General features: G+C 45.1%; 1 protein-coding gene across 6 annotated transcripts in view; it reads right to left on the reverse strand.

Annotated features, from left to right (window-relative positions):
• PIP4K2A (phosphatidylinositol-5-phosphate 4-kinase type 2 alpha) overlaps positions 1-23,713 on the reverse strand; it is a 194,312-nt gene that overhangs the window by 63,503 nt on the left and 107,096 nt on the right. For all 6 annotated transcript variants that reach the window (XM_045060992.1, XM_045060993.1, XM_045060995.1 and 3 more), the window contains exons 2-3: positions 6,933-7,030; positions 5,329-5,425 (exon numbers count right to left, since the gene is read on the reverse strand). In XM_045060992.1, the coding sequence (XP_044916927.1) occupies positions 5,329-5,425; positions 6,933-7,030 (195 nt within the window). The remainder of the gene's footprint in view (positions 1-5,328; positions 5,426-6,932; positions 7,031-23,713) is intronic.

Here is a 23,713-nt window from a genome sequence, read left to right on the forward strand (position 1 = left end):
CAATCTGGCTGAAGCCTGCGGTCCGGCTTCCCGTCCTTATCTCCGCAGTCCCGCCACCACCCAGGGGCTGAGCATTTCCTGGGCTCTCGGCCGCCACGCTCTGGCCCAGAAGGCTCGCTTACCTTGGTCTCCCCCCCCCCCCCCCCGCACCCCAGCCCTCCCTCCCTTTCTGCCTCACGTATTTCCTACGGGCCTGCCCGAGGCCTGGCCGCGGCTACGTTCTGGGCCTGCACCCTGGTGGGCACGCTGGACTCAGTCCCTGCCCTCAGTCTAAGTGACACTTGGGGAAATCTACGTGATGACAGGCGCCGTCTTCTGCAGATATTTTCTTTGCCACGGCTCCGCACACCCTGAAGGTCTTTCTCCAGGCCGTAAAGACGTTATTTTGAAACCCGAAAGGACAACGTCAACAGTTTCAGACGTGATGCTTCTAGAATCAGTTGTTTTAAAATTAGAATTCTCTGTTACAAATACAAAGGAGAAGGTGCATCAGATGCAAATAATGAGGGATTCTAATTCAGGAGACGCGGCAGGGGAAGAGAAAGAGAAAGCCCGGTGATTATCCTCCACAAAGAACAAGAGGGCCTCCGTTTCAATTACGGGCTGTGTCGAGGCTTAACCGCCTCATCCCCGTCCTGCGGAACGTTTTGGTCTCTGGCGGGCAGTCCTCTCCCGCAGCTCAGAAACTTTCAGCGAAGCCTCCCTTTCACTTCCCAGGCCTGTTGTGAAACGTTTGGGTCCTCGGAGAGGCTGGAAAGAGGGACGCAGCTTTTTTTGGAGACGAGTAAAAAAGACGTCTGGGTTTCTGTAAATCTCATTAGCATCAAATACAGAATCTGGCGTGGAACAGTTTAAAAGCAAGCGAACAGCAGACACAAACAATGGGGCGCCCGGGTGACTCAGCGGGTTAAGCATCCCACTTCGGCTCAGGTCATGATCTCGCAGTTCATGGGTTCGAGCCCCGTGTCGGGCTCGGTGCGGACAGCTCGGAGCCCGGAGCCGGCTTCGGATTCTGTGTCTCCCTCTCTCTCTGCCCCTCTGCTTGTGTTTGTTGTCTCTCTCTCTCTCAAAAATAAATAAAGTTAAAAAAAAAAAAAGAACAGCTGTCTCTAGTTTTAAAAAACAAACAAAAAGGAGTCCCCTTGCTCTGTCTTCCCTTCTGCATCGCCTATAATGTCTTGCACAGAGCCTGACAGGCAATAGATACAAATAAACACACCCTGAGTGGTAAACGTGCGTGAAATCATCCACCTAGAGGGGAGCAGAGCCTCGGGCGGCCTGGAACCTCAGGGCCAGTGACAGTGGAAGCCTCCGTGGGGGCATCCGTCTTCAAAGATGCCTTATATCTTAAACTCATGGTAACGGGGACTCACTTTGGCCCAACAACGAATGATCGGAAGAATATAATCCAACACTGAGCGCTTTACAAACCAATGAAGTAACTTGAAAACACACATATAAACTGGAGAAAGTTCTGAACCTGGACACACACATACACACACACACCTACACAGAGGTTTCTACATACACGTGTGTGCTAAGTGATACTGTTGTTAATGAAGAATATTCTAGAACTGTTGCTTATGAGAAAAAAAAGTTTCATTCTTAAAAGACATTCAAGAAACCAAAACCAGGGGAAAGATACAATTGTTGATAGCAGGATTGCTTTTCAATTCTTCTCAAGAAGTTTAAATTTGCTGCTAGAGGTCAATTAGGTAGCCTAATTACTATGTTCTAATTTGATCAGATTCAGCAATACTGACTTTTTCCAGGTGCAGCAAAAAGGCATTCACACACCCAAGGCAGGTGGACACCATTCACCCACTTGACTTAACGCGAAGGTCCAAATACTAAATGAACCAGGCAGGGGGCTCCCGATCACTACGCGGATGCAAAGCCACTTGTCCAACAGGCAAACACTTCAGAAAAACAAACACATCGAGGAAAAGCAAAGCAGCGTGGGGCCCGGTCCCCTCTAGCCATCCAGTGCCGTCAAAAGACGATCAGACCCCAGGTCACTGATCTCACTTTTCAAATCAGACCGAGAGAGAGTATTTAACTTGGTACTGCGGATGTCAACTGATACGCGTTCCTTGTTCTGCCCACGAGAGACGCAATGTCTGGGCGGTGGTGAGTTGATGTGCCGGGCAGCTGGGACAATGGCCCGGCTAGTCCTGGCCTGTTCCCACTGCTGGGCATTCCGGGCCCTGCCCAGGTCCGTGGCACCTCCACCTTCACCCCGGCAATGCCCGGAGGCCCTCAAGGTATGAACTCAGAGCCAGAGCTGGCACAACTTCCTCCTTTTTTCCAAACCGAGTAGCCAACAGAGTGGGTGGGGCCCCACATCCACAATCTCATCTTCAGGTTAAACTGCAGGGCCTGCCCCTCCCGAAACTTTTTTCTTTTTTTAAATTTTTTTTTTCAACGTTTTTTATTTATTTTTGGGACAGAGAGAGACAGAGCATGAACGGGGGAGGGGCAGAGAGAGAGGGAGACACAGAATCGGAAACAGGCTCCAGGCTCCGAGCCATCAGCCCAGAGCCTGATGCGGGGCTCGAACTCGCGGACCGTGAGATCGTGACCTGGCTGAAGTCGGACGCTTAACCGACTGCGCCACCCAGGCGCCCCCCGAAACTTTTTTAAGAGGTAGAGACTTTGGGAGAGCGACGTGGGACTGGAGGGGAAAACCAGCACGTAGCTCTGGTTCGCTAAAGTTACTTTGAACACCCACCTTTTTTTCTCTTTTTAATAGAAATACAGTTGCCAAAGAGAAAGCAGCAATTTAAATGCCAAAAGTACCCGGCGTAGCTGAGGAAAGGAGTGGCGTTCAAATGATTAATTATACTCACACTGGCTCTCCTCTGTACTGATTTCTCCTGCTAAGAGCTTAAGAGATTTGCCAGTTAGTTCCACGAATCCTCCTCCACTTGCCTGATTTGCCTTTAAAGTTTGTCCTCAGCAATTTGCACTTACTTAAATATCAAGTTGACATGGTTTTGTTTTGGGGGGCGGAGGGGAAGGTGAAGGAACACTGGCTCATGTCTTGGTATTTTTGCAACAAAACTAGTCATTTTAGGACATTTTAAAAACTACTTTCATCTACAGTTCCGATTTCAGGCTGTAAAGGCTCCATTTTTGATCTCACTGAGCAGCGCTGATTATGGGAAGAAACATAAGGACTTAATTTTGGTAACAAATTGAGGGACCTAACATGATCCTGGAGCAGAGGCCCTCAAAAGCCGGTTTCTGTGAAATGCCAGTGTAGTTGTTTTATTTTTAAAAAAAGGGGGCGGGGGTGGCGCCTGGGTGGCCCAGTCAGAGTGTCCGACTTCGGCTCAGGTCACAATCTCACAGTTCTTGAGTTCGAGCCCCATGTCGGGCTCTGTGCTCACAGCTCAGAGCCTGGAGCCTGCTTCGGATTCTGTGTCCTCCTCTCTCTCTCTGCCCCTCCCTCTCTCGTACTCTCTTTCTCTCTCAAAAATAAACAAACATCAGAAAAAACAAAAAAGGAGACATGAGACTCGGGTGGAGGAGAGTTTCTTAGGACGTCAGTTGTCAGCTACTCCTTCCTTTAAACCACTCAGTTTATTTCCATATGGCCTTTTCAAATGTATTGGCAGTTCTTAAATAATGTAGAATCATTCCTTTTCATTTTATACAAACCTTTTTTTACTGTTCCAAGGTTTATTCTTTACAAGTGACTTATTTTTTTCAGCAGTACATCCCCAGTCCAGGTTTGACTGAAGGTCTTTCTCTTATGCATGAGGCCCAAAGCTGAGCGTGCACCCCACCCTTCCCCCCACCCCCTCCACTTTCTCGGGCACACCCAAGCCTCTGCTCAGAACTCACCTCTGTGGAAATCCCAGCCCTGGCCCACAGAGGAGGGAATATCACTGGCAACCTGGCCAGTATTACTTATTCAAAACATGGGAGCTTGGAGGCTTCTTACGCCTGAGTGAGCATGTGAGAAATTCTGGGAAACTTTCAATAATGGGGCAGGGCAGGGTGGGGCGGGGCGGGGAGGCCCACGCATCTTTAGGAAAATGTACTAACTAAGCTCAATTTGCCTTCGACACCCTATTTTTTAAGGAAAACACAGGGTAAAGCCGTGTCAATGTTCAAACTGTAAGGTCACTCGGGGGGCAATATGGCACTTAATGTAGGATACATCAGGATTCTGATTTGGAGCAAATGAAAGAAATGTTTACTGGATTTGGAGGGATTTCAAAGAAGTCAGTGCTCACACAGCAAAATGAACAGACTGTCCTAAAAGACCAGAAACTACCCCTTCCCTTTTCTGCTCTTAAAAAAAATTCTTGGCTTTTACTTATCTGACTGATTATATTAAGATCAAGTAACTGATGTCAGGTCCTTTCTTAGGAGAAAGGACCACGGATCGGCACTTAGGACAGCACCATGATCTTGATTTTATTTTATTTAAAAAATTTTTTTTCAGGTTTATTTATTTTTGAGAGAAAGGGAGACAGAGCGTGAGCGGGGGAGGGGCAGAGAGAGGGGGAGACACAGAATCCGAAGCAGGCTCCAGGCTCCGAGCTGTCGGCACAGAGCCCGACGCGGGGCTCGAACCCACGAAGCGCGGGATCATGACCTGAGCCGAAGTTGGGTGCTTAACTGACTGAGCCACCCAGACACCCCCATGATCTTGATTTTAAAATTCAAATTTGAGAAAACCAGGCAAATACGGGGGTGGGGGTGGGGCGGGGAGCAACAGTGGACATTTTTATGTGGTGGGCACCAAGAACAGACGATGTTCCCAGGAGCCGCAGGCTCCTGCTGGTGCAACAGCCCTACGGTCACTAGACCACACCAACCACTCCAGGTCATGGTGCACAAGGCATGGCCTCTGACAAAATGCTGTGAGCAGGGGAGTCGGGTTCAGATGATTGAACAAGCAAATCAGCACGAAAATACAACTTTGGTGATTGCTAAGGGGACCCTGTAACTACAGGAAACGCAAATTCAAGACACAACGTACACACTGGCACTGACTGTCGACACGCCTGATGGCAGAAATCAAAAGAAGGCTGTGCTGACGGGCCACTTCCTCTAGGAAGTGAGAGTATCATCTGCAACGCTCACGTGCGTGTTTGCTTCCCGAAGAGTGGTCTTTTCCTGCCGACCGCTAACATCATTTTGCCCAGAGGCCCCTAACTGACGGAACCCTGCCTTTATTTCAGAAAGGACACTGAAACATTCCTACGTGAGATGAAAATTGCCATTACATAATTACTCGTGACGAAAAAAAGGTCAGTCCTATTTTACAGAGGAAACCCTACTGGAAGCAAAGGTAGCAAAAAAGGGACTCACCTGGAAATCCTGATCGTCGATGCCAAACCTCTCCCGCAGGTTCCGGAAAACCATCGGGCAGTATTCCTTAAACTTGAAGTGGCTCGGCATGTTTTCTCTGAAACGGTCATAGTGTGGAACAACGTTTAGATGTAGACTTGACTTTGCCGCCATCTAGTTCCACGTGCGGCCAAAGTGCCCGGGGTTCCCCACCCGCAGAAGGCTGGTACGGCCCAGAACCAACCACAACCCACAGTAAACCCGGGGGGACACAGGGACAGACTGGTGGCATTCGCCTCCTCTCACCACCTATAGGGGCACTGGGACTAGACGACCTTTCTAATCCCAACCACTCCTCGCGGCCACTTTCCCAAAGACGAGGTGGAAAGAGAAGGGGCCACACGGACGGAAACGGTGAAGGAAAAACAGAGAACTTGGGGAGCCCGGGATGGGCAGCGGAGCGAGCCACAGACGCGCTCCCCCATTCGTCCTCAGGTCCTTGCTGATTAGAGTTTGCAAAACAACATTATCTCTCACTCCTCCAACGACCTAGCTGATGCTATCCACAAATAACCACGTGCCAAATGCACATGGCAAAAAGGGGCACCCTGGGTCGCGCCCGACTCTTGATTTCAGCTCAGGCCGTGATCTCACGGCTTGTGAGTTTGAGTCCCGTGTCGGGCTCCACGCTATCGGCGCGGAGCCTGCTTGGGAGTCTCCCTCCCCGCCCCTCCCCCACCCCTCAAATCAATAAACTTAAATAAATAAATAAATAAATAAATAAATAAATAAATAAATAAATAAATAAATTCACATAGAGGAAAATCCCTTCAAAAGGTCAGCTTCTAGACAGTTTTAAGAATTAACACATCAGCTGCACATCAGAACAAGGGCCACGTTAAGACATTTCATAATTGATCCTCAGGCGGGAGAGATTTCTATAAGGCTCCTCCCACTCACTCGGAATTGCTTCCTCCTCTGTGCACCCGTAGATACATACACACCTGTACGGTCGTACTTTGCACGCTGAATTATGCGGTAATTTGTGTATGCGTCAGATTTCAAGCACCTGCCTGAGAGCCCCCTGAGGGCAGGGCCACGTCTACTTCCTCGTCCCTCCTCTCAGTGGACAGCTAATACGTAAGAGGTGCTCCATAATGACATCAAAAATGACAGCCAAATGAAGGAGAAATACTCTCACTGCCCAACATGGCATCCCATCGTGTTTTAGAAAAATGTCCCTTAACTCTTTCTTGTTCTATGAAGTAGTTATTTCTGCTCCTAAGGTCAGCATTATTAGAGTTTTGTCCAAGATCGCTCAGGTCCACAGCTGCTAAAACTCCCAAGCAATTTACAGCCTCAAACATTTAAATTGTAATGAGAATATCACTTTTAACACAGAAGATATTCACAGAGAACAATATGCCATATGGCAAAAGGATATTACCCAAGAGGGCCTGCCGTGGCTTTTCTGAAAATGACAGATGGTTATGTTTATCACAGGATTAACTTCATCAGCAAAACTTTACTCCCACCCATTGAAAACTAATGCAATTACAGAAATTCACAAAACTCATACTCCTGGCAGCCGTGTCAGTCTTCTAAACGGCCGTACTTGTACTTACTTGTTAAAAAGGTGATTGTCCACCTTTATCTTTGAATAGGCTTTGAAGTCATCTGGCATCAGCATAACAGGGATTTGAACATGGCTCAGTTCATTGATCTAGAAAGACACAGAGCAAAACGACACAGGTTAGAACTCTCTCCGCGGGAAGTGCTGGACTTGAACACACATCTTGGGGAAGAAAACCCGGTGGAAACGAGCACCTCCCACCCCCCACCCTCCTCCTCCTCCTCCTATCCCAGATCATCTCTCTTGCTGCCCTCCTCACTCCCTCTGCAGGCTTCACTACCGCCCCCACCTCACATCCGGCTCCGACTGCTCATCTCCCCTTCTGCTGCTGGGTGTGCCCCCCCCCCCCCGGGTGGCAGCGACGAGGGAGGAATTCTGGAAGGTGAGCCCTCCTGGCCACCTGGCCCTGCTTCTCCCATGTATCTCCCCACCTCCTCTCCAGAGCCTCAGCCCAGAGCTTCTCGGATTGCATGTCTAAGACAACTTCTACCCGCAAAGAGAATGCTATCTGACAAAGAGGGCTTTTTTAAATTTTATTTTATTTTTATTTTATTTTTAATTTTTTTTTCAATGTTTATTTATTTTTGGGACAGAGAGAGACAGAGCATGAACGGGGGAGGGGCAGAGAGAGAGAGGGAGACACAGAATCGGAAACAGGCTCCAGGCTCGGAGCCATCAGCCCAGAGCCCGACGCGGGGCTCGAACTCACGGACCGCGAGATCGTGACCTGGCTGAAGTCGGACGCTTAACCGACTGCGCCACCCAGGCGCCCCCAAAGAGGGCTTTTTAATTTCTGACATAAATCTCTGTTGAATTAATGAACAGGAGTATATCTTTACACATTTGGGCACCCAAAAAACCAACACTGTCATCCGTGTGATCTTTACCTTTCTTACAGGAACTAAGTACTGGGGCAGGGCATGAATATACCAAAAGAAGAGCCTTCACGAAAGAAGGGAAAGAGACATAGGGCCCCAGGGCTAATGGGTTTCAAAGGCGTCAGGAATAAAAATAAAGACATGGTTGCAGGCGACAAAGGGTTGGATCAAGTTCTGAGTTCCAGCGAATGGCAGGGGCAGCTCTGACACATAACTTGGGAAAGGCTGGACTTTCTCTTGGTAAATTATTTTTCTATCTTGGTTCCCGAGCTATACGTCCCTTGTTGCTACTAACGAAAACCCCTCAGAAGATTTACACCTCCAGTAAGTGGAAGAGCCTCAGAAGGGTTCTCAGTTACAAAAACAAAACAGAACAAAGGGGGAAAACTGAGCTCTTTGATAAAGCAGAGTGGTTAACACACGGCTGGGATCATAGAATGGAGAGAAACATCTCCAAGATGGCTTCCTTCTCCTAACAGGAGTTTAATCCATTGGGAATGAGGGGACTACCAAGCAAGCATGAACGGATGGGTTTCCCTGAAGACTGTTATCAATTTCGACACTTAGTTGGGCCAAAGGAAAGCTGGGGAGCTCAACCACACACTTCGACATTAAACAAGCACCTTTGCAGGAAGCAGAAGTAGCCTCCTCACCTGAGGGGAATACTTGCAAATGGCGCCTGGGGGACGGCGTCTGGGGGACAGCATCCCCGCCACAGGCCTCCAAGAGCCCCGCGGAGCATGAGCTCACAGACAGAAGCAGAGTGGGATTCTGCAGAAACCAAAATTAGTCTCAAGACTTCAGCTGTTAGGACGACCAGACACAGAAAAGGAAACGGAAGCCATGTGCAAAATGTGTGAAGAAGAAAAAGACAGGCTGGCAAAAATGAGTAAACTACGGGACTTTCAAAATGACCAATCAGGTTGAAAAGGGATCCAATAAAACTTTTACAAGATGAAAATTCTAGGGGCATGAAGGACGCTACTCCCGAAATCACTGTTGCACTATATACTAACTTCGATGTCAGTTAGAAAAAAAAAATTATAACTGATGAACTGGAATCAGAACAGAAGGCCCCGAACCCAGGGCCCTGGAAGCACACTGGGTAACTGGTGGACGGGAGGGTAGGTCTGAGGGAGTTCCCCAGAACAGCACAAAGAATGAAAATGCAATATACAAAGGAATGGGTAAGGAAGAAAAAATGCTTACGGCAGGGGGTTTGAAGGGAGAGTAAGTGAAATCTTAGAGGAAAGGAACAGAGAGCATGGGGGAAGAGACAGTGTTTGAAATAATAAAGTTGAAAATGTTTTCACGGGGCGCCTGGGTGGCTCAGTCGGTTAAACGTCCGACTTCAGCTCAGGTCACGATCTCGCGGTCCGGGAGTTCGAGCCCCGCGTCGGGCCCTGGGCTGATGGCTCGGAGCCTGGAGCCTGCTTCCGATTCTGTGTCTCCCTCTCTCTCTGCCCCTCCCCCGTTCATGCTCTGTCTCTCTCTGTCTCAAAAATAAATAAAACGTTAAAAAAAAAATTAAAAAAAAATGTTTTCACAACTGATGGAAGTTATGCAACTATGGATACATGATACCCCATGTACACAAAATAGTCTAAGAAGTCCGCCCGTAGACACAGTGTAGTTAAGCTGAAGATACCAAGAGCGGAGAGAAGAAAATTGGCCAGAGGGAAAGGACGGAACACAAGGAAGGAATGACAACCAGACTGACGGCCAACTTCTCAACAGCAAAGCTGGAAAGCCCCGAAGACGGTGGTCTACCTTCAAAGTGAAACATACTGTGTACATAAAACTGTGTGCTGCAGAGTAATATATATTTGGGCCATTACCGGGGTTCCTGGCACAAATCTAAAACCCCTGGAATTTCCAGAGTGATAGGATTATCTTTTGCCACTCATCAGGCACCCAGTTTGAGCACGCCTGAATTTATGCTAACGAGGTGACTCCAAGTGAGGCCCCTAGAGACCCAGAGAGGATGGGGCCGGTCACCAGAAAGGCCAAGTAAGAACAACTTTGGAACTTTCAGCCCCGCTCACTGACCTCTGAGAAGGGGAAGGGAGTTGCTAGAGCTTAAGTTCCATTAAAACTCTTGAACAAGAAGTGCTGGGCTTCTGGGGGCGGTGAACACATCCACGTGCCTGGATGTGGCAGCACACCCCAGGTCCGTGGGGACAGAAGCCCCAGCGCTCGGGAACCTTCTGGGCCTCCGCCTATGTACCTCTTTGCCTGGCTGTTTATCTGGATCTTGTATCACATCCTTCATAGTAACCTGGTAAATGTGCATACGTGGTTTTTACATGAGCCGCTCTAGCAAACTAATCAAACCTGAGGAGGGGGTCAGGGCACGTCCGATTTACAGCCAGTAGGCGAGAAGCACAGGTGACAGCCTGGGACATCTGAAGCAAGGGCAGTCTGTGGGACTGAGCCCTTAACCCACGGGGTCTGATGCTGTCCCCGGAAAGGCAGTGTCAGAATTCACTGCCCTGTAGTATTGGAAAAACCGTATGTGGGATATCCACTAAAACTGTCTTCCAAAAAGAAAAAAAGGGCAAAATAAAGGCTTTTTCATAGAAACAACACCCGAGAACTTACCGACAATGGACCTCACTAAGGGAACTTGCAAGTCTTTGAAGCATATTATTTAGACTCTAAGGATATAATTCAGAAAGGAAGTAAATGTTGTGTGCGGAAGGTATGAGATACAAAAAGAATTAGTAAGCAAATAAATTTGTAAATATGAAGACAAGTATGAGTAAGTATCACCTTTATAAAGTAATAACGCTTAGTTCTCGGGATCAAAATAAACAGAGTAACAACAGCAGGTAAGTTGGGAAGCAAAGTGACAGTGCCTGTTGTATTGTTCAGGAGAGTGAGGCAACTTTAAGTATTGTAACATTTAAAAGGCAAACATTTAAAGTAGAGAAACAGAGTATATAGCTTCCAAACTAGTACAAAGGGGGGAGGGGCAAAGGGGGTGGAAAGAATCCGAAAAGAAATAAAACTCATTATTTTTAAAAAGAGGAAAAAATACTGGCGCCTGGGTTCAGTCAGTTAAGCGTCGGACTTAAGCTCAGGTCATGATCTCGCGGTTCGTGAGTTCGAGCCCCATGTCGGGCTCTGTGCTGTCGGTTTAGAACCTGGAGCCTGCTTCAGTGTGTCCTCTCTCTCGCTCTCTGCCCCTCCCCCGGTTGCACTCTGTCTCTCAAAAAATGAATAAACGTTAACATTTTTTTTCTTTTTTTAAAAGAAGAGGAAAAAATAAACACTGCAAAACTGGGACAAATAGAAAGTAAGTGATGAACAAGTCTGGATAGAAACATAATCCCAATAAGCGTAAGTGGACAAACAATTAAAAATAAAGACTGTCAAGATGAATTAAAAACTACAGGCTATATGCAAGAGAAACACCTAAAGCATAACTCAAAAAGGTTGAAAGGAACAGAAAAAACATATTAAATAGTACCGAAAATTACTGAAAAGCTAGCTTACCTTTACTAACATCGGGTAAACTAATAACTTTAAGACAAAAGCATTATTAAGGGTAAAGAAGGCCTGTACATAATGATAAAAGGCTCAATTAGCCAAGAAGCTAGGATTCATATTTTAAGTACCTCATTAGTCTGGAATTATACAGCAAAAATTGTTAGGACCTCAGGGAAAATGGGCAACCCCTTATTACCGAGAAAGATTTGAACATGCTTTTCTGATAGTTCAAAAAGCCAAAAGAACTAAGAAAGATAGAGATTTTTTTTTTCAACGTTTATTTATTTTTTTGGGACAGAGAGAGACAGAGCATGAACAGGGGAGGGGCAGAGAGAGAGGGAGACACAGAATCGGAAACAGGCTCCAGGCTCTGAGCCATCAGCCCAGAGCCCGACGCGGGGCTCGAACTCACGGACCGCGAGATCGTGACCTGGCTGAAGTCGGACGCTTAACCGACTGCGCCACCCAGGCACCCCTAAAGATATTTTTTTTAAACAACATATTAAACAACACTCATTCAATATATGCTTTTTCAGGTGCCTGGGATATGTTATTGAAAACAGATTAAGATGCCTGCCCTCCCGAAGCTTACATCTGAGTGGGAAGAGTCAGTAAATAAAACATAAACTTAGTAACATAAATTATCTACTATGTTAGAGGACTATGGAAAAAAAGAAAAAGAGCAGGAAGAAAGGGCTAGGGAACGCCCATCAGTGGGCATGAGTGGGGGTCCCCGAAGTATTTTAAATAGGGAGGGTTGGAGTAGACCAAGGGTTGGAGAGAAAAGGGGTTTAGCATTCCAGTGCAAAGGCCCTGGGGCAGGGCATGCCTGATATGCTTGGGACATGGAGACCCCTGTGGCTGGAGATTACTTGAGAAGAGAAACAGGAAGGGCTGAGATCACTGGAAAGACTGGCTTTCGCTGCCAATGATATGGGAGCTGTTGCAGGGTTCTGAGTGGTGGAGTGTCGACATAACTTGGGGTTTAAAAAGATTACTGGAGGGGTGAGGGTGGGCACAAGTATGCGACAGGGAGACCAGTGACAGCAGTGTAGGTAGGAAAGGGGATATTTTTCGAAAGTGGAGCCAACGTCATTTCCTGAGGTTCTGAATGTGGGGGGTAAGCAAGAAGCCAAGACCGAGGCCGAGGCCTTGGCCTGAGCAATTAAGGGGACAGATGTGCCATCATCCAAGGTGGGGGGAGAATTCTGCGTTCCCTCTCATGCTTTTTGCTTTCTGAGTCATGGTAAAGAAATGCCTGTTGTAAAAACTGCGTGCTTTAACAATTTTTTAATAACAAAACGGAAAACACACACGCAAACTATCAGGCTACTTACAATGTACATATATAAAATGTTATGCACTGCAGATTCTCAAACCTTATTATGATCAGATTAGAAACCCCCACCCGCATTTCCTGATCCACTGCCTTTTTTTTTTTTTTTAAAACACAATTGCTGGGCAGCCAGCTTCCCAAAGATACCATGTCCTTGAAAGGAATGTCGCATAATCTGAGCTGAAATCGCGGACTCCCTCGAGCTAGTCGTTTGCACGGTATCTCACAGATGCTGAGTATCTACCACATTCCTCTGGAAATTCTCAAATATCCCTGGCACTCCTGGGAAATTTGCTGCAGTGCCCCAGGGCACCTTGGCAGAGTTTGGGAAGTACAGATATAAAATACAGCAGCAGATGTTTAAAATGGCAAATGATATAATCTAATTCTAGAATGAAATCATCAGAATAATCCCTTAAGATTCACTGTAGTGGATTATAATTTACAAGCACTTTATATTCATCCCAAACAAGCTTCATTACAACCACCCGTTAATCCTTAACCTGCATACATGGATGTTCTATCCAGATAGTTTTCTTGATAGAACTCTGTATCAAACGCATTTGTGCAAGGCCAAATTACCATTCTGTTCCTTTCAAAGTATTTCAGTAACTTAATCAGAAATCACTTTTAGCCTACTGTATACTATATTATTAGAATCTCCACGTTACGGTCCATGTACGAAACTGCCACTTAACAAAAACACTAGACTAATTTTAAGAATTTTCTTTTAAGTTTATTTATTTATTGGGGGGGGGGGGTAGAGGCAGAGAGAGACAGGGGGAGAGAGAGCCTGGTGTGCAGCTTGAACTCACCAACTGTGAGATCGTGGCCCGAGCTGAAGTAGGACGTTTAACTGACCGAGCCACCCAGGCACCCCATCACTAGGCTAATTTTAAATCATATATTCTTTCCTACTCATTTGACTCAAGTATCTTAAATAGAAACCAATTCTCAGTATATCTGTGAAAAATTTAAAAACCTGTATCTTTACACCAGCACCGGAATACCAAAGTTTGGAAGCGAGAGAATTGGAAGCGAAAACCAAGTCTGGTGAGGAGCACAATTAGAACAAAGCTGGATGATAAATCGGTTTTTCGGTATCTTGCGCCAACCAGAGTGTCCGTAAAAACAGGACGTTTACAGGGTGGCAAAGGGCAAGGCGAGGAGCAATCACTTCACATCGCGTTCCCCAAGTTACGCAGAAAAAAGCTGGAGGGAACATAATAATAAGATTCCGATCACAAGCTAGGTTCTGCGTGGTTACTGAAAAAGCGAAACCGGATTTGGAAGCAGGAGCAACCAAATCCCTGCATTCGGACGCCTCATGCTGTTGGGATCAGAACTGGCAACAGTATCTGCTTTAGAGAGAAAGCAAGACGTGCCAGCCGGGAGGGTCTGCTCTGGGCTGAGCGCTGCACAAACGCCGCGTTCACCCTCACGGTGCCTACAGTCCAGAGGGGCACGCACATCGATAGAAAAAGTGCACACGTGTAAAATTCAAACAATGACAAGTGTCGGGAAAGGGAAGGACATCAGGCTGGGAGCAAGCGTGACAAAGCATGGACGGGGGCAGGAATGATGGAAGGAGCTAGACTTGAGCAGAAGGCAGGTGGGAGGGTTCCAGAAAGTAGGGTCACAGGTGCAAAGGCCCTGTGGCGGGAGGAGGGCACAGTCAACTAGAGAAATAAAAGGATAACGTGTGAGGAAGGCAGAAATCAAGAGGGCACGTGACAGGATGGGGCTGAACAGCACGCAAACAAGGGCTGTAAGAGGCTACTGTGGAACTCGAGGAGAGGCTAGAAGCCGGGCGAAGCGGGGAGGCAGCAGACACAAAGGAAGTAGATTCCGCGGACACTGAGATGGTAAAGACATGGACTTGAGTGAGTGGAAAGACCGTGATCCCATTTACCGAGAGCATTTTAGGAGGAGAGTTCAGTTTGGGACGTGTTAAATCTGATGTGCTCTTCAGATGTCTTCAATGGTGACGTCAAGGTGGGCAGGTGGCCACGCGGCCCTGAAGTTCCCAGGGGAGGCAGGGGCGGGAGATAAAAATACGCATTATCTGTATGTGAGACAGGAGTTCTTCCTCGGGAGTAAAGGAAGGAAGCTGGAGAGCAGCGAGCGAGGGCAGGAGGGCCGAAAAGCAGCCTTGAATGCAGTCATCAGTGGTTAACAGCATGGACAGGCGGATGCGCCTGCGAAGGAGAAAGGGAAGCGCACTGTCACCTCGCGGTGGGAGTTGGGCTGGGGGGGGGGGGATCCAGGGCGGGCGTGAAGGAAAGGGAGGTGGGGAGGTGGCTCCTCTATCAGGAGGAAAGGGAAGGGGTTGTGGGGAACTGGCCGAGTCTGAGGGAAGACAGCAGGTGCAGAGGCGGAGGACGGCTGGGGTCCTTCAGGTTCAAGGTTTTGGTTAGTCGAGTGTGACATAAAGAGCAACGGAGTGCCAGGATAATCATTTGGACATGGGAGGTCAGTACAAAATGCTCCCTGACCAGAGTTTTCCACGATGGTTGACACGGGTCAGGGGTGGGCAGCACGCACACACAGTGAAATACAAAGCAGCAGAGAAGAAATATTGGGGTCTAGAAAGTAAGTGCCACAGGCACTGAGAGCAGGTGCTGACAGCTCCTGGGAGGGAGGGAAGCTCGATGTGGCCCTAGCCGGACGAGGAGATGTGACTAGTGTTTCATTTAAATGTCTGGAAAATGCATACTTTTACTTCTTGCTACAAATCCCAGCTTCACAAATCAGAGCACGCCAGGACGTGGGGAATGTTGCACCTTCATTATGAGAGAAGAAAAGAGGTAAGAAATGAAACGTGATTACGCTCACTCCTTGGTTTACATACACTCAAAAGATGAGGAAATTAAAAGAGAATCTTAGAGATCCTAGCAAGTCTCTTGTTTTGCAGATTACAACGTATCCTGGTATGTCTATCCCTTTATAATCGCGTAGCAGCCCGATTCTGGGTTATATCAGACAGCTACTTTACGAGCATTTTATCTTTTCATTCACAATAGCTTCACGTTTCCTTTGGGTTTCTCTTTTCCCCAGAAATTCTCTCCCCACGAACCACTCGGTCAGGTTTTGAGTAGCTAGATTTCGTGACCTGTGAACAAACGCTTCACAAACCAGAGGACCTACCATTTAAAAGCTTTTAATTAGTAAACAATGTTTTTTCAATAGTGTGCCCGTGAGCCCCTATATTATCTTCTTCTATAAGCACATTTTCTTTTGTTGCCACATGGGCTCACCCATACACAAAATTCATCGTTTTCCTCAAAATGTATCTAATTGTAGGGCTGCCCAGTAACTGAAAGGCTATTTAACTTCCTGGATAATTTCTCCCTTAGTCTGACATCACACAAATCAAAATATATCCTTGTTTCTAGTTCACATTCTTGAGCTCATGGAGGTAATGACAATGAGCTATTATCCTGAATAAGGTTAAGTTAATCCTGTTTGTTAATTTCTGTGTTCCACACAGAGCTTTGGGTTGCTAATGCTCAGATTTCAGGACAAAAGTCTTGGGTTTCCAAGCCTTCCGTGGGAGAAAACTTTACCAGTTTGGCATTCTATCTGCCCCAACCATTCCACATGGCCCACCGCGAAACTGGTAACGAAGGTAGCCATGATTATCATCACCACTAGTTTACGTCTGCTATTATTCGTATTTAACAAAGCATTTGCAGTTTTCTCTTTTCTAGACACTTACCTAGGGAACACAGATACATAGCTATAATTGACATACGCTATGTAATATCCATGAAAGGAAATAAAACAATTGTGTTAACTACGTTGAAGGGAGGAATGACACCCCCCCCCCCATAAAATTAAGCATACCTTATGAAATCCAAATAGTTTTAACTTTATGGAGATAACAGTGGTTTTGGAGCTGACGAAAATTTTATTGGGTTAACTAAACAGTACACTGAAAGCACTAGCTATCTTATTAAGGCCACGTTTAAAGTTCCTCGGATTGCAAATACTCAATAAACTCTCACAACAGAAATGCGCTCATACGTTATACTTGTGAAGTGCCGTAAAACCCTGGGTGGCGAGTCACTCGTTCTGCGAGTGTTCCGCAAGATGAGCAACCATTTCTAATCAATTTTAACTGGATAAGTGAACGAGGTCTTGCAAGAGGAGTAGTTCATGACATGACACCGAATGCCACGTGATCACAACTGAGCCAATGGCTCTTCTTTCTCTCTCTCTCTCTCTCTCACACACACACACACACACACACTGCGGGATTGTGGGTGATCGTCTCCCATGCTCCGATGCTCAGTCTCAGGCCGTGGTGTTTGGCAGAAATCAGTGATTTTTCAGAACGTCGGAAGGCGCCCACAAATGGCACTTGTGTGTTTTTTTTGTAACTCTAAAGCACCTATGGACAGTCCTTTGCTTTTCATACAAGAGGAAGCTTAGGAATGCTTGGCTTCATTGCAGGTCAGGCTGCCTGCAGATATAGACCCTTTCCTCTGCCACCTTATTGCCAGTTACATTAAATACGGTATATTGCAAGTTTATTAGTACTGTAGTCAACATCCGTGTGAGCATATACAATGGCCCCCATGCAGAAGAAGATTCTATTGAGCCAATAGATGGCGGTGATTCCGTTAGCGACAGTGAAAGTCGTCCTACACAATAACTCTCTCTTGTCTCTCCCACACCAGCCACAACGGTTTTCAAAAGTGTGGGTCAATTTGTTTATTTTTCTTTATATTTTGTATTTTATTATCTCGTATTATATTACAGTATTGTAACCATTTTTATGTGAATATTTTTGGGTTGTGGAACGAATCGTCTGAGTTTCCATTATTTCCTATGGGGAAATTTGCTTTGATATACAGGTGCTTTGGATTATAAGCAGGTTTCCAGAACAAATTACACTCGCAAACAAAGGTTTTATTGTACTTCATAGTTGTCCAACCACTTTGGCAAATATTTTTTCATTTTCTATGTGTACTGACAGTCATATTCATGGTCCTATAAAGCTCAACGGCATAAAAGTATTGTAAATGCCCCCATGCGGCCACGCTATAGGATGCGTCCCCCAGGGCCCTGGGAAGGGCCTCGTTTCCATTTATGCCACACAGTCACCCCCCAGACAGACAGGTGTGGACAAGCTCTGCTTTTCCACTTGGCCATTGGGCGCCAATATGGACAATGCGGGGGTCCGACATAAGGCATCAAACAGGGGTGCCCGGGTGGCTCAGTCGGTTCAGCGTCTGACTCCTGATTTCGGCTCAGGTCAAGATCTCACAATTCGTGAGATTGAGCCCTGCATCGGGCTACGTGCTGACAGCACAGAGCCTGCTTTGGATTCTCTCTCTCTCTTTCCCTCTCTCTCTCCCCCTGCCCCTCCCCTGCTCATGCATGCTCTCTCTCAAAATAAATCAACAAACTTTAAAAAAAGACAACAAATAAAGAAGTTTTGTTGTCAGCTTCAACAAAAACCATAGAAACCAGGGCAAAGGGATGCAGGGAGGGTTAGTACCAAGGTTTAGGACAAAGTGCCCACATATAAGTCAAGGGTGGGGGAGAGCAGAGAGAACATGTGTAGAGGGGAGTGGTGAAGGAAGAGGATGGGGAGAGCTTCGAGGTCGAGGCTCACCTTTGCCTCCCTCGCTTTAATACCTGGTATTAACCTTGCTAATACTTAGGGGACACCCACAAAGCATCACATTAAGCACTTCAGGTACAGTATCGTATCTGATCTATGCAACAGAGTGAAGTAGATACTATCATTATCCCCACTTTCCAGATAAAGAAACTGAGGGTTAGTGAGACAAGGCAAACTAACCCAGCCTGCTCAGGCAACTCACTTGAGTTACCTCAAATATAAAATTCGGACAGTGGGAACGGGCTGACCCTAAGATCCTTTGGAGCACCTGACTGCCTATGAGGTCAGACCCACAGCAACTTCCTAAGATGTCCACTGGGTGTAGGGCTTACTTAAGAAAAACGGTTCACCTGAAATTTAAGTCTTCCACTGTGTCAAAAAGTTCTAAAAGATTCCTTATTTTTTTAAAAAGGGGAATAATTAAATGCATATTGAGAATGAATTATTAAACGTATATTTAATTGAATATGCCCCCATGGTCTGCTACAATTATATCCACTATGATTTCAGTACGTGCACTCTAAATTTGGAAAGACCTATATCGCTGAAAAGCTATCATGCTTCTGACAATACTTGTCACTTCAAAACAGGGAAAGTAAAAAAATCCCTCAAACCTCCCCAAATCACAACAAATTATAAACGGAAGGACACACAGTTGATTTCCAAAGCAATTACTTACTCAAGCACATTTGTTTAATAATCGGTTTTCGCTCAGTCAAGAGTACACACACAGAAAGACACCCCCGCCAAAGAACACCTCTCACGTGGAGATACAGAGATATTTAATCTGATTAGGATAGACAGTCACTAAAAATTATGCCATATTGAGATGGAATGGGGGTAGCTGAATCTACAGGCATAGGTGGTGGGTGGGAGCTGTTTTCAGAGCAGCGCACCCATCTAGGATTGGGGCCAGACGGGATGGCAAGAGAATTCTTTTTTTTTTTTAAAGTCTATTTATTTGTTTTGAGAGAGACAGAGACAGAGCGAGTAGGAGAGGGGTAGGCAGAGAGGGAGAGAGAGAATCCCAAGCAGGCTCTGCACTGTCAGCACAGACGTGGGGCTCGAACTCACGAAACCGTGAGATCATGACTTGAGCTGAAATCAAGAGTCGGACGCTTAACAGACTGAACCACCCAGGCACCCCACGAGTGAGAACTACCTTAAAAGGCCATTTCATATATCCCTCTTCAAAAAATCTCCAGGGACACTTGGGGGGCTCAGTTGGGTAAGCATCTGACTTTAGCTCAGGTCATGATCTCACGGTTTGTGGGTTCAAGCCCCACGTCGGGCTCTGTGCTGACAGCTCAGAGCCTGGAGCCTCCTTCAGATTCTGTGTCTTCCTCTGTCTCTGCCCCTTCCCCTCTCTTGCTCGATCTCTCTCAAAAATAAATAAATATTAAAAAAAAAATTTTTTTTAAATCTCAAGATACGTATTGAAGTGGGCTTTCTTTACCTCTTACACAACCTTCCGACCACCTAAATATGAGTGCGCATTTAAAAATACAATTTGGGGGCGCCTGGGTGGCGCAGTCGGTTAAGCGTCCGACTTCAGCCAGGTCACGATCTCGCGGTCCCTGAGTTCGAGCCCCGCGTCGGGCTCTGGGCTGATGGCTCAGAGCCTGGAGCCTGTTTCCGATTCTGTGTCTCCCTCTCTCTCTGCCCCTCCCCCGTTCATGCTCTGTCTCTCTCCCAAAAATAAAATAAACGTTGAAAAAAAATTTAAAAAAAAAAAAAAAAAAAAAAAAAAAAAAAAAAAAATAAAAATACAATTTGGGGGGCGCCTGAGTGGTGCAGTCGGTTAAGCGTCCGACTTCAGCTCAGGTCACGATCTTGCAGTCCGTGAGTTCGAGCCCCATGTGAGGCTCTGGGCTGATGGCTCAGAGCCTGGAGCCTGTTTCCGATTCTGTGTCTCCCTCTCTCTCTGCCCCTCCCCCGTTCATGCTCTGTCTTTCTCTGTCCCAAAAATAAATAAACGTTGAAAAAAAAATTAAAAAAAAAAAAACAATTTGGTAATAAAAATAAAGTGAGTAAGCTGCAGGGTGATAAACCTGAGTAAGACTCAAGATCAGTAAGGACCCAATGGGAAAAAGAACCTGATGCAGAGCTTGACATGACTGTTGTTTGGGATACTATTTTAACTTTAATTAATTTCTTAGGGAAATCAATTAATAAATATGCCAAATCAGATTCCCTAGACTTTACAAATTTCTCAATCGCTTCTGGTCTACAAAAAGATTCTGACTTTACAATTACAAAAGTGGTACAAGTTCGCCATGAATGTCAAAAATGTCCTAGGGGCGCCTGGGTGGCTCAGTCGGTTGAGCGCCGACTTCGGCTCAGGTCACCATCTCGCGGTCCGTGAGTTCGAGCCCCGCATCGGGCCCCTGTGCTGACAGCTCAGAGCCCGGAGCCTGTTTCAGATTCTGTGTCTCCCTCTCTCTGACCCTCCCCCGTTCATGCTCTGTCTCTCTCTGTCTCAAAAATAAATAAACGTTAAAAAAAAAATTTTTTTAATTAAAAAAAAAATGTCCTCTTCCCCTCCATATATCCCTTCACGACAGTATCTCAAAATAGATACTATCCACTTAGTGGACTCATCACACACACACACACACACACACACACACACACACACACACACAATTCCTTGGTGACTCTGGTTAATAAGCATAGAAAGATCCTTCCCACCAAATAATTCACTTTGAACATTTCCGCCCTAGGGTTCATTGGCTTTCGGAAGTGAAGGAGTAGAAAACTAAAATTCCTACTTCCAGGAGGTAACAGTTGAAGGTGTTCGCAGAGATACTGGAACAAATCACAGCTGGAACTTCTGATGCCTTCTGTCTCTCTTGGTTCCACAAACAGCAGGGCCATTTAAACGTGAATCAGAACCTTCACCGGTTCCCCCCCCCCCCCCCACCAAGGTATACAAAATGACCTCAGGCGAGCTTCTAAGAAAACATTTTCTGCAGTGTGAAAGGTCATCGAGACTGTACTTCCCTCCCCAAGCTCTTCCCCAGGGCAGTCTGCGCTCTCCGCTTCTGGGGAGGGTGGGGATCTTGACAAGGAGCAGGGAAGAGGGACCCAGCTTTGAGAGTTGTAACAATAAACTTTAGCAGATTAGACAGGCTGTCTGGTTGACATACGATTGCCCCAATTAGGTGTTAATACCTATGTTGGGCCCCTTCCAAATGCCTGGGAGATGGCTTCTAAAAACTTGTTACATTTATTAGCTTGTAAAATGGGGATCTCACCAGCAGTTTGTACACCAAATATATATATCAAATATATCAAATATATATACCAAATATATATCAGATATATCAAATATATATACCAAATATATACCAGATATATCAAATATATATACCAAATATATATCAAATATATATATATACACCAAATATATATATCAAATATATCAAATATATATACCAAATATATATCAAATATATATATATACATACACCAAATATATATATCAAATATATCAAATATATATACCAAATATATATCAAATATATATACCAAATATATATCAGATATATCAAATATATATACCAAATATATATCAGATATATCAAATATATATACCAAATATATACCAGATATATCAAATATATATACCAAATATATATCAAATATATATATATACACCAAATATATATATCAAATATATCAAATATATATACCAAATATATATCAAATATATATACCAAATATATATCAGATATATCAAATATATATACCAAATATATATATCAAATATATCAAATATATATACCAAATATATATCAAATATATCAAATATATATACCAAATATATATCAAATATATCAAATATATATACCAAATATATATCAAATATATCAAATATATATACCAAATATATATCAAATATATCAAATATATATACCAAATATATATCTTATTTTATGACTGAGATTGCAATCAGAATGTCCTTAGGATAAAAAAAATATCATAAAGGCATCATTTTCCCTTTCTTTTACCGATTTTCTTAGTAAATTTGGGGGACGGGGATGGAGGGGAGATTGCCTAAGATTTTTTTAATCTGATTTTTACTGTCTATTTGATACCTAATTTGTAATGTCTTATTTCCCATTAGAAAAATATCCAGTCACGGGGCACCTGGCTGGCTCAGTCAGTAGAGCACGCAACTCTTGGTCTCGGGGTTATGAGTTTGAGCCCTGCTTGGGGGTGTAGAGATCCCTTAGAAATAAAATCTTAAAAAAAAAAATACCCATTTACTTGAGCCCCAGCTCTCAGTTGGAAATAATTTTATATAAATCTTGTAACAAATATAGCTTGAAATAATTAAGAATGTTAAAAACTGTCTCAATATGACTCAAGGATGTAGCCCTCGCTGGGAATGGTGTGGCTCTCATTATAACTCAGACTGCAAACGGAACAGGAATCGAAAAGTCCAGAGGGTTCAGAGGGGCAGGCAGAGCAAATTAGAGTCAATTACAGACATAGGAAAAAACAGGCAGCTGCAAATGTTTGTGAAGTGTATTTTTATTTGTCTTGAGGCAAGAGGTCAATTTTCCACAGCTGCTCCGTCACTATTCATTAAAAACTATTTTTTAAAAGTTAATATCTTTGTATTTGCAGAGAGGACAAAATAAAAAATGCAAGCGTATTTTAATTAAAGCCTGCTTTTGAAATGGGAGCTATCTTCAAACGTCTAGACAAATAAATGCTTTATGTGGATGAGCCCGATGAAACCGCTCCGATAGCAAAGCTGAGTAGAGACAAATCAAAGCACAAAGGTCTGTCACCCCAACATCTATAAACTCAAAAGCCCAAAGTAATACACTTACGGGCATTTTTTCCTGTCGCACAAGGATCGTTAAGTCAATCTTTTGATAAACGGCTACTTGACTAAAATGAAAATGTCATCAGAAATATTTAAACTCTTGGTTAGAATCTTAATTTATAACATAGGCACAACCACCTACCATCTGTCAACTCGGTATCTGCGAGCTCAGACTTCTGATGGGTGTTCCTTGCCGGCTGGCCCGATGCCAGCTTCATCCAAAAGAATGAAGTCATGCTAAAATTTTACCTCTCGTGAACCACTGAATCCGACATGAAACTATTGAATAAAGGCCAACATTTTACAGGCTTTTTACAGAAGTGGCACTGGCTTTAAAACCTGCAAGGAAAATGTTGCCAACGAAAACAAGACCCTGCAGTGGGAACGTGGTCTGTTCAAAAGGACCCGGGCTTGGAGCCGGGAGATCTGCGATGCCACTCCTTCGCCACCTAACCTTGAGACAACTGCTCCAGCTCTCTCGATCTCGTTTTATACTTTAAAAAATGAGTTCGAGGAGGCAAGGGATTGCAAACGATGTGCTGTTGGGCCCAGAGAGGGATTTAGAAAATGCTTGAATTAATTACCAATTTGTTTT

The sequence above is a fragment of the Felis catus genome, chromosome B4 (genome assembly GCF_018350175.1).
Source record: "Felis catus isolate Fca126 chromosome B4, F.catus_Fca126_mat1.0, whole genome shotgun sequence".
NCBI lineage: Eukaryota > Metazoa > Chordata > Mammalia > Carnivora > Felidae > Felis > Felis catus.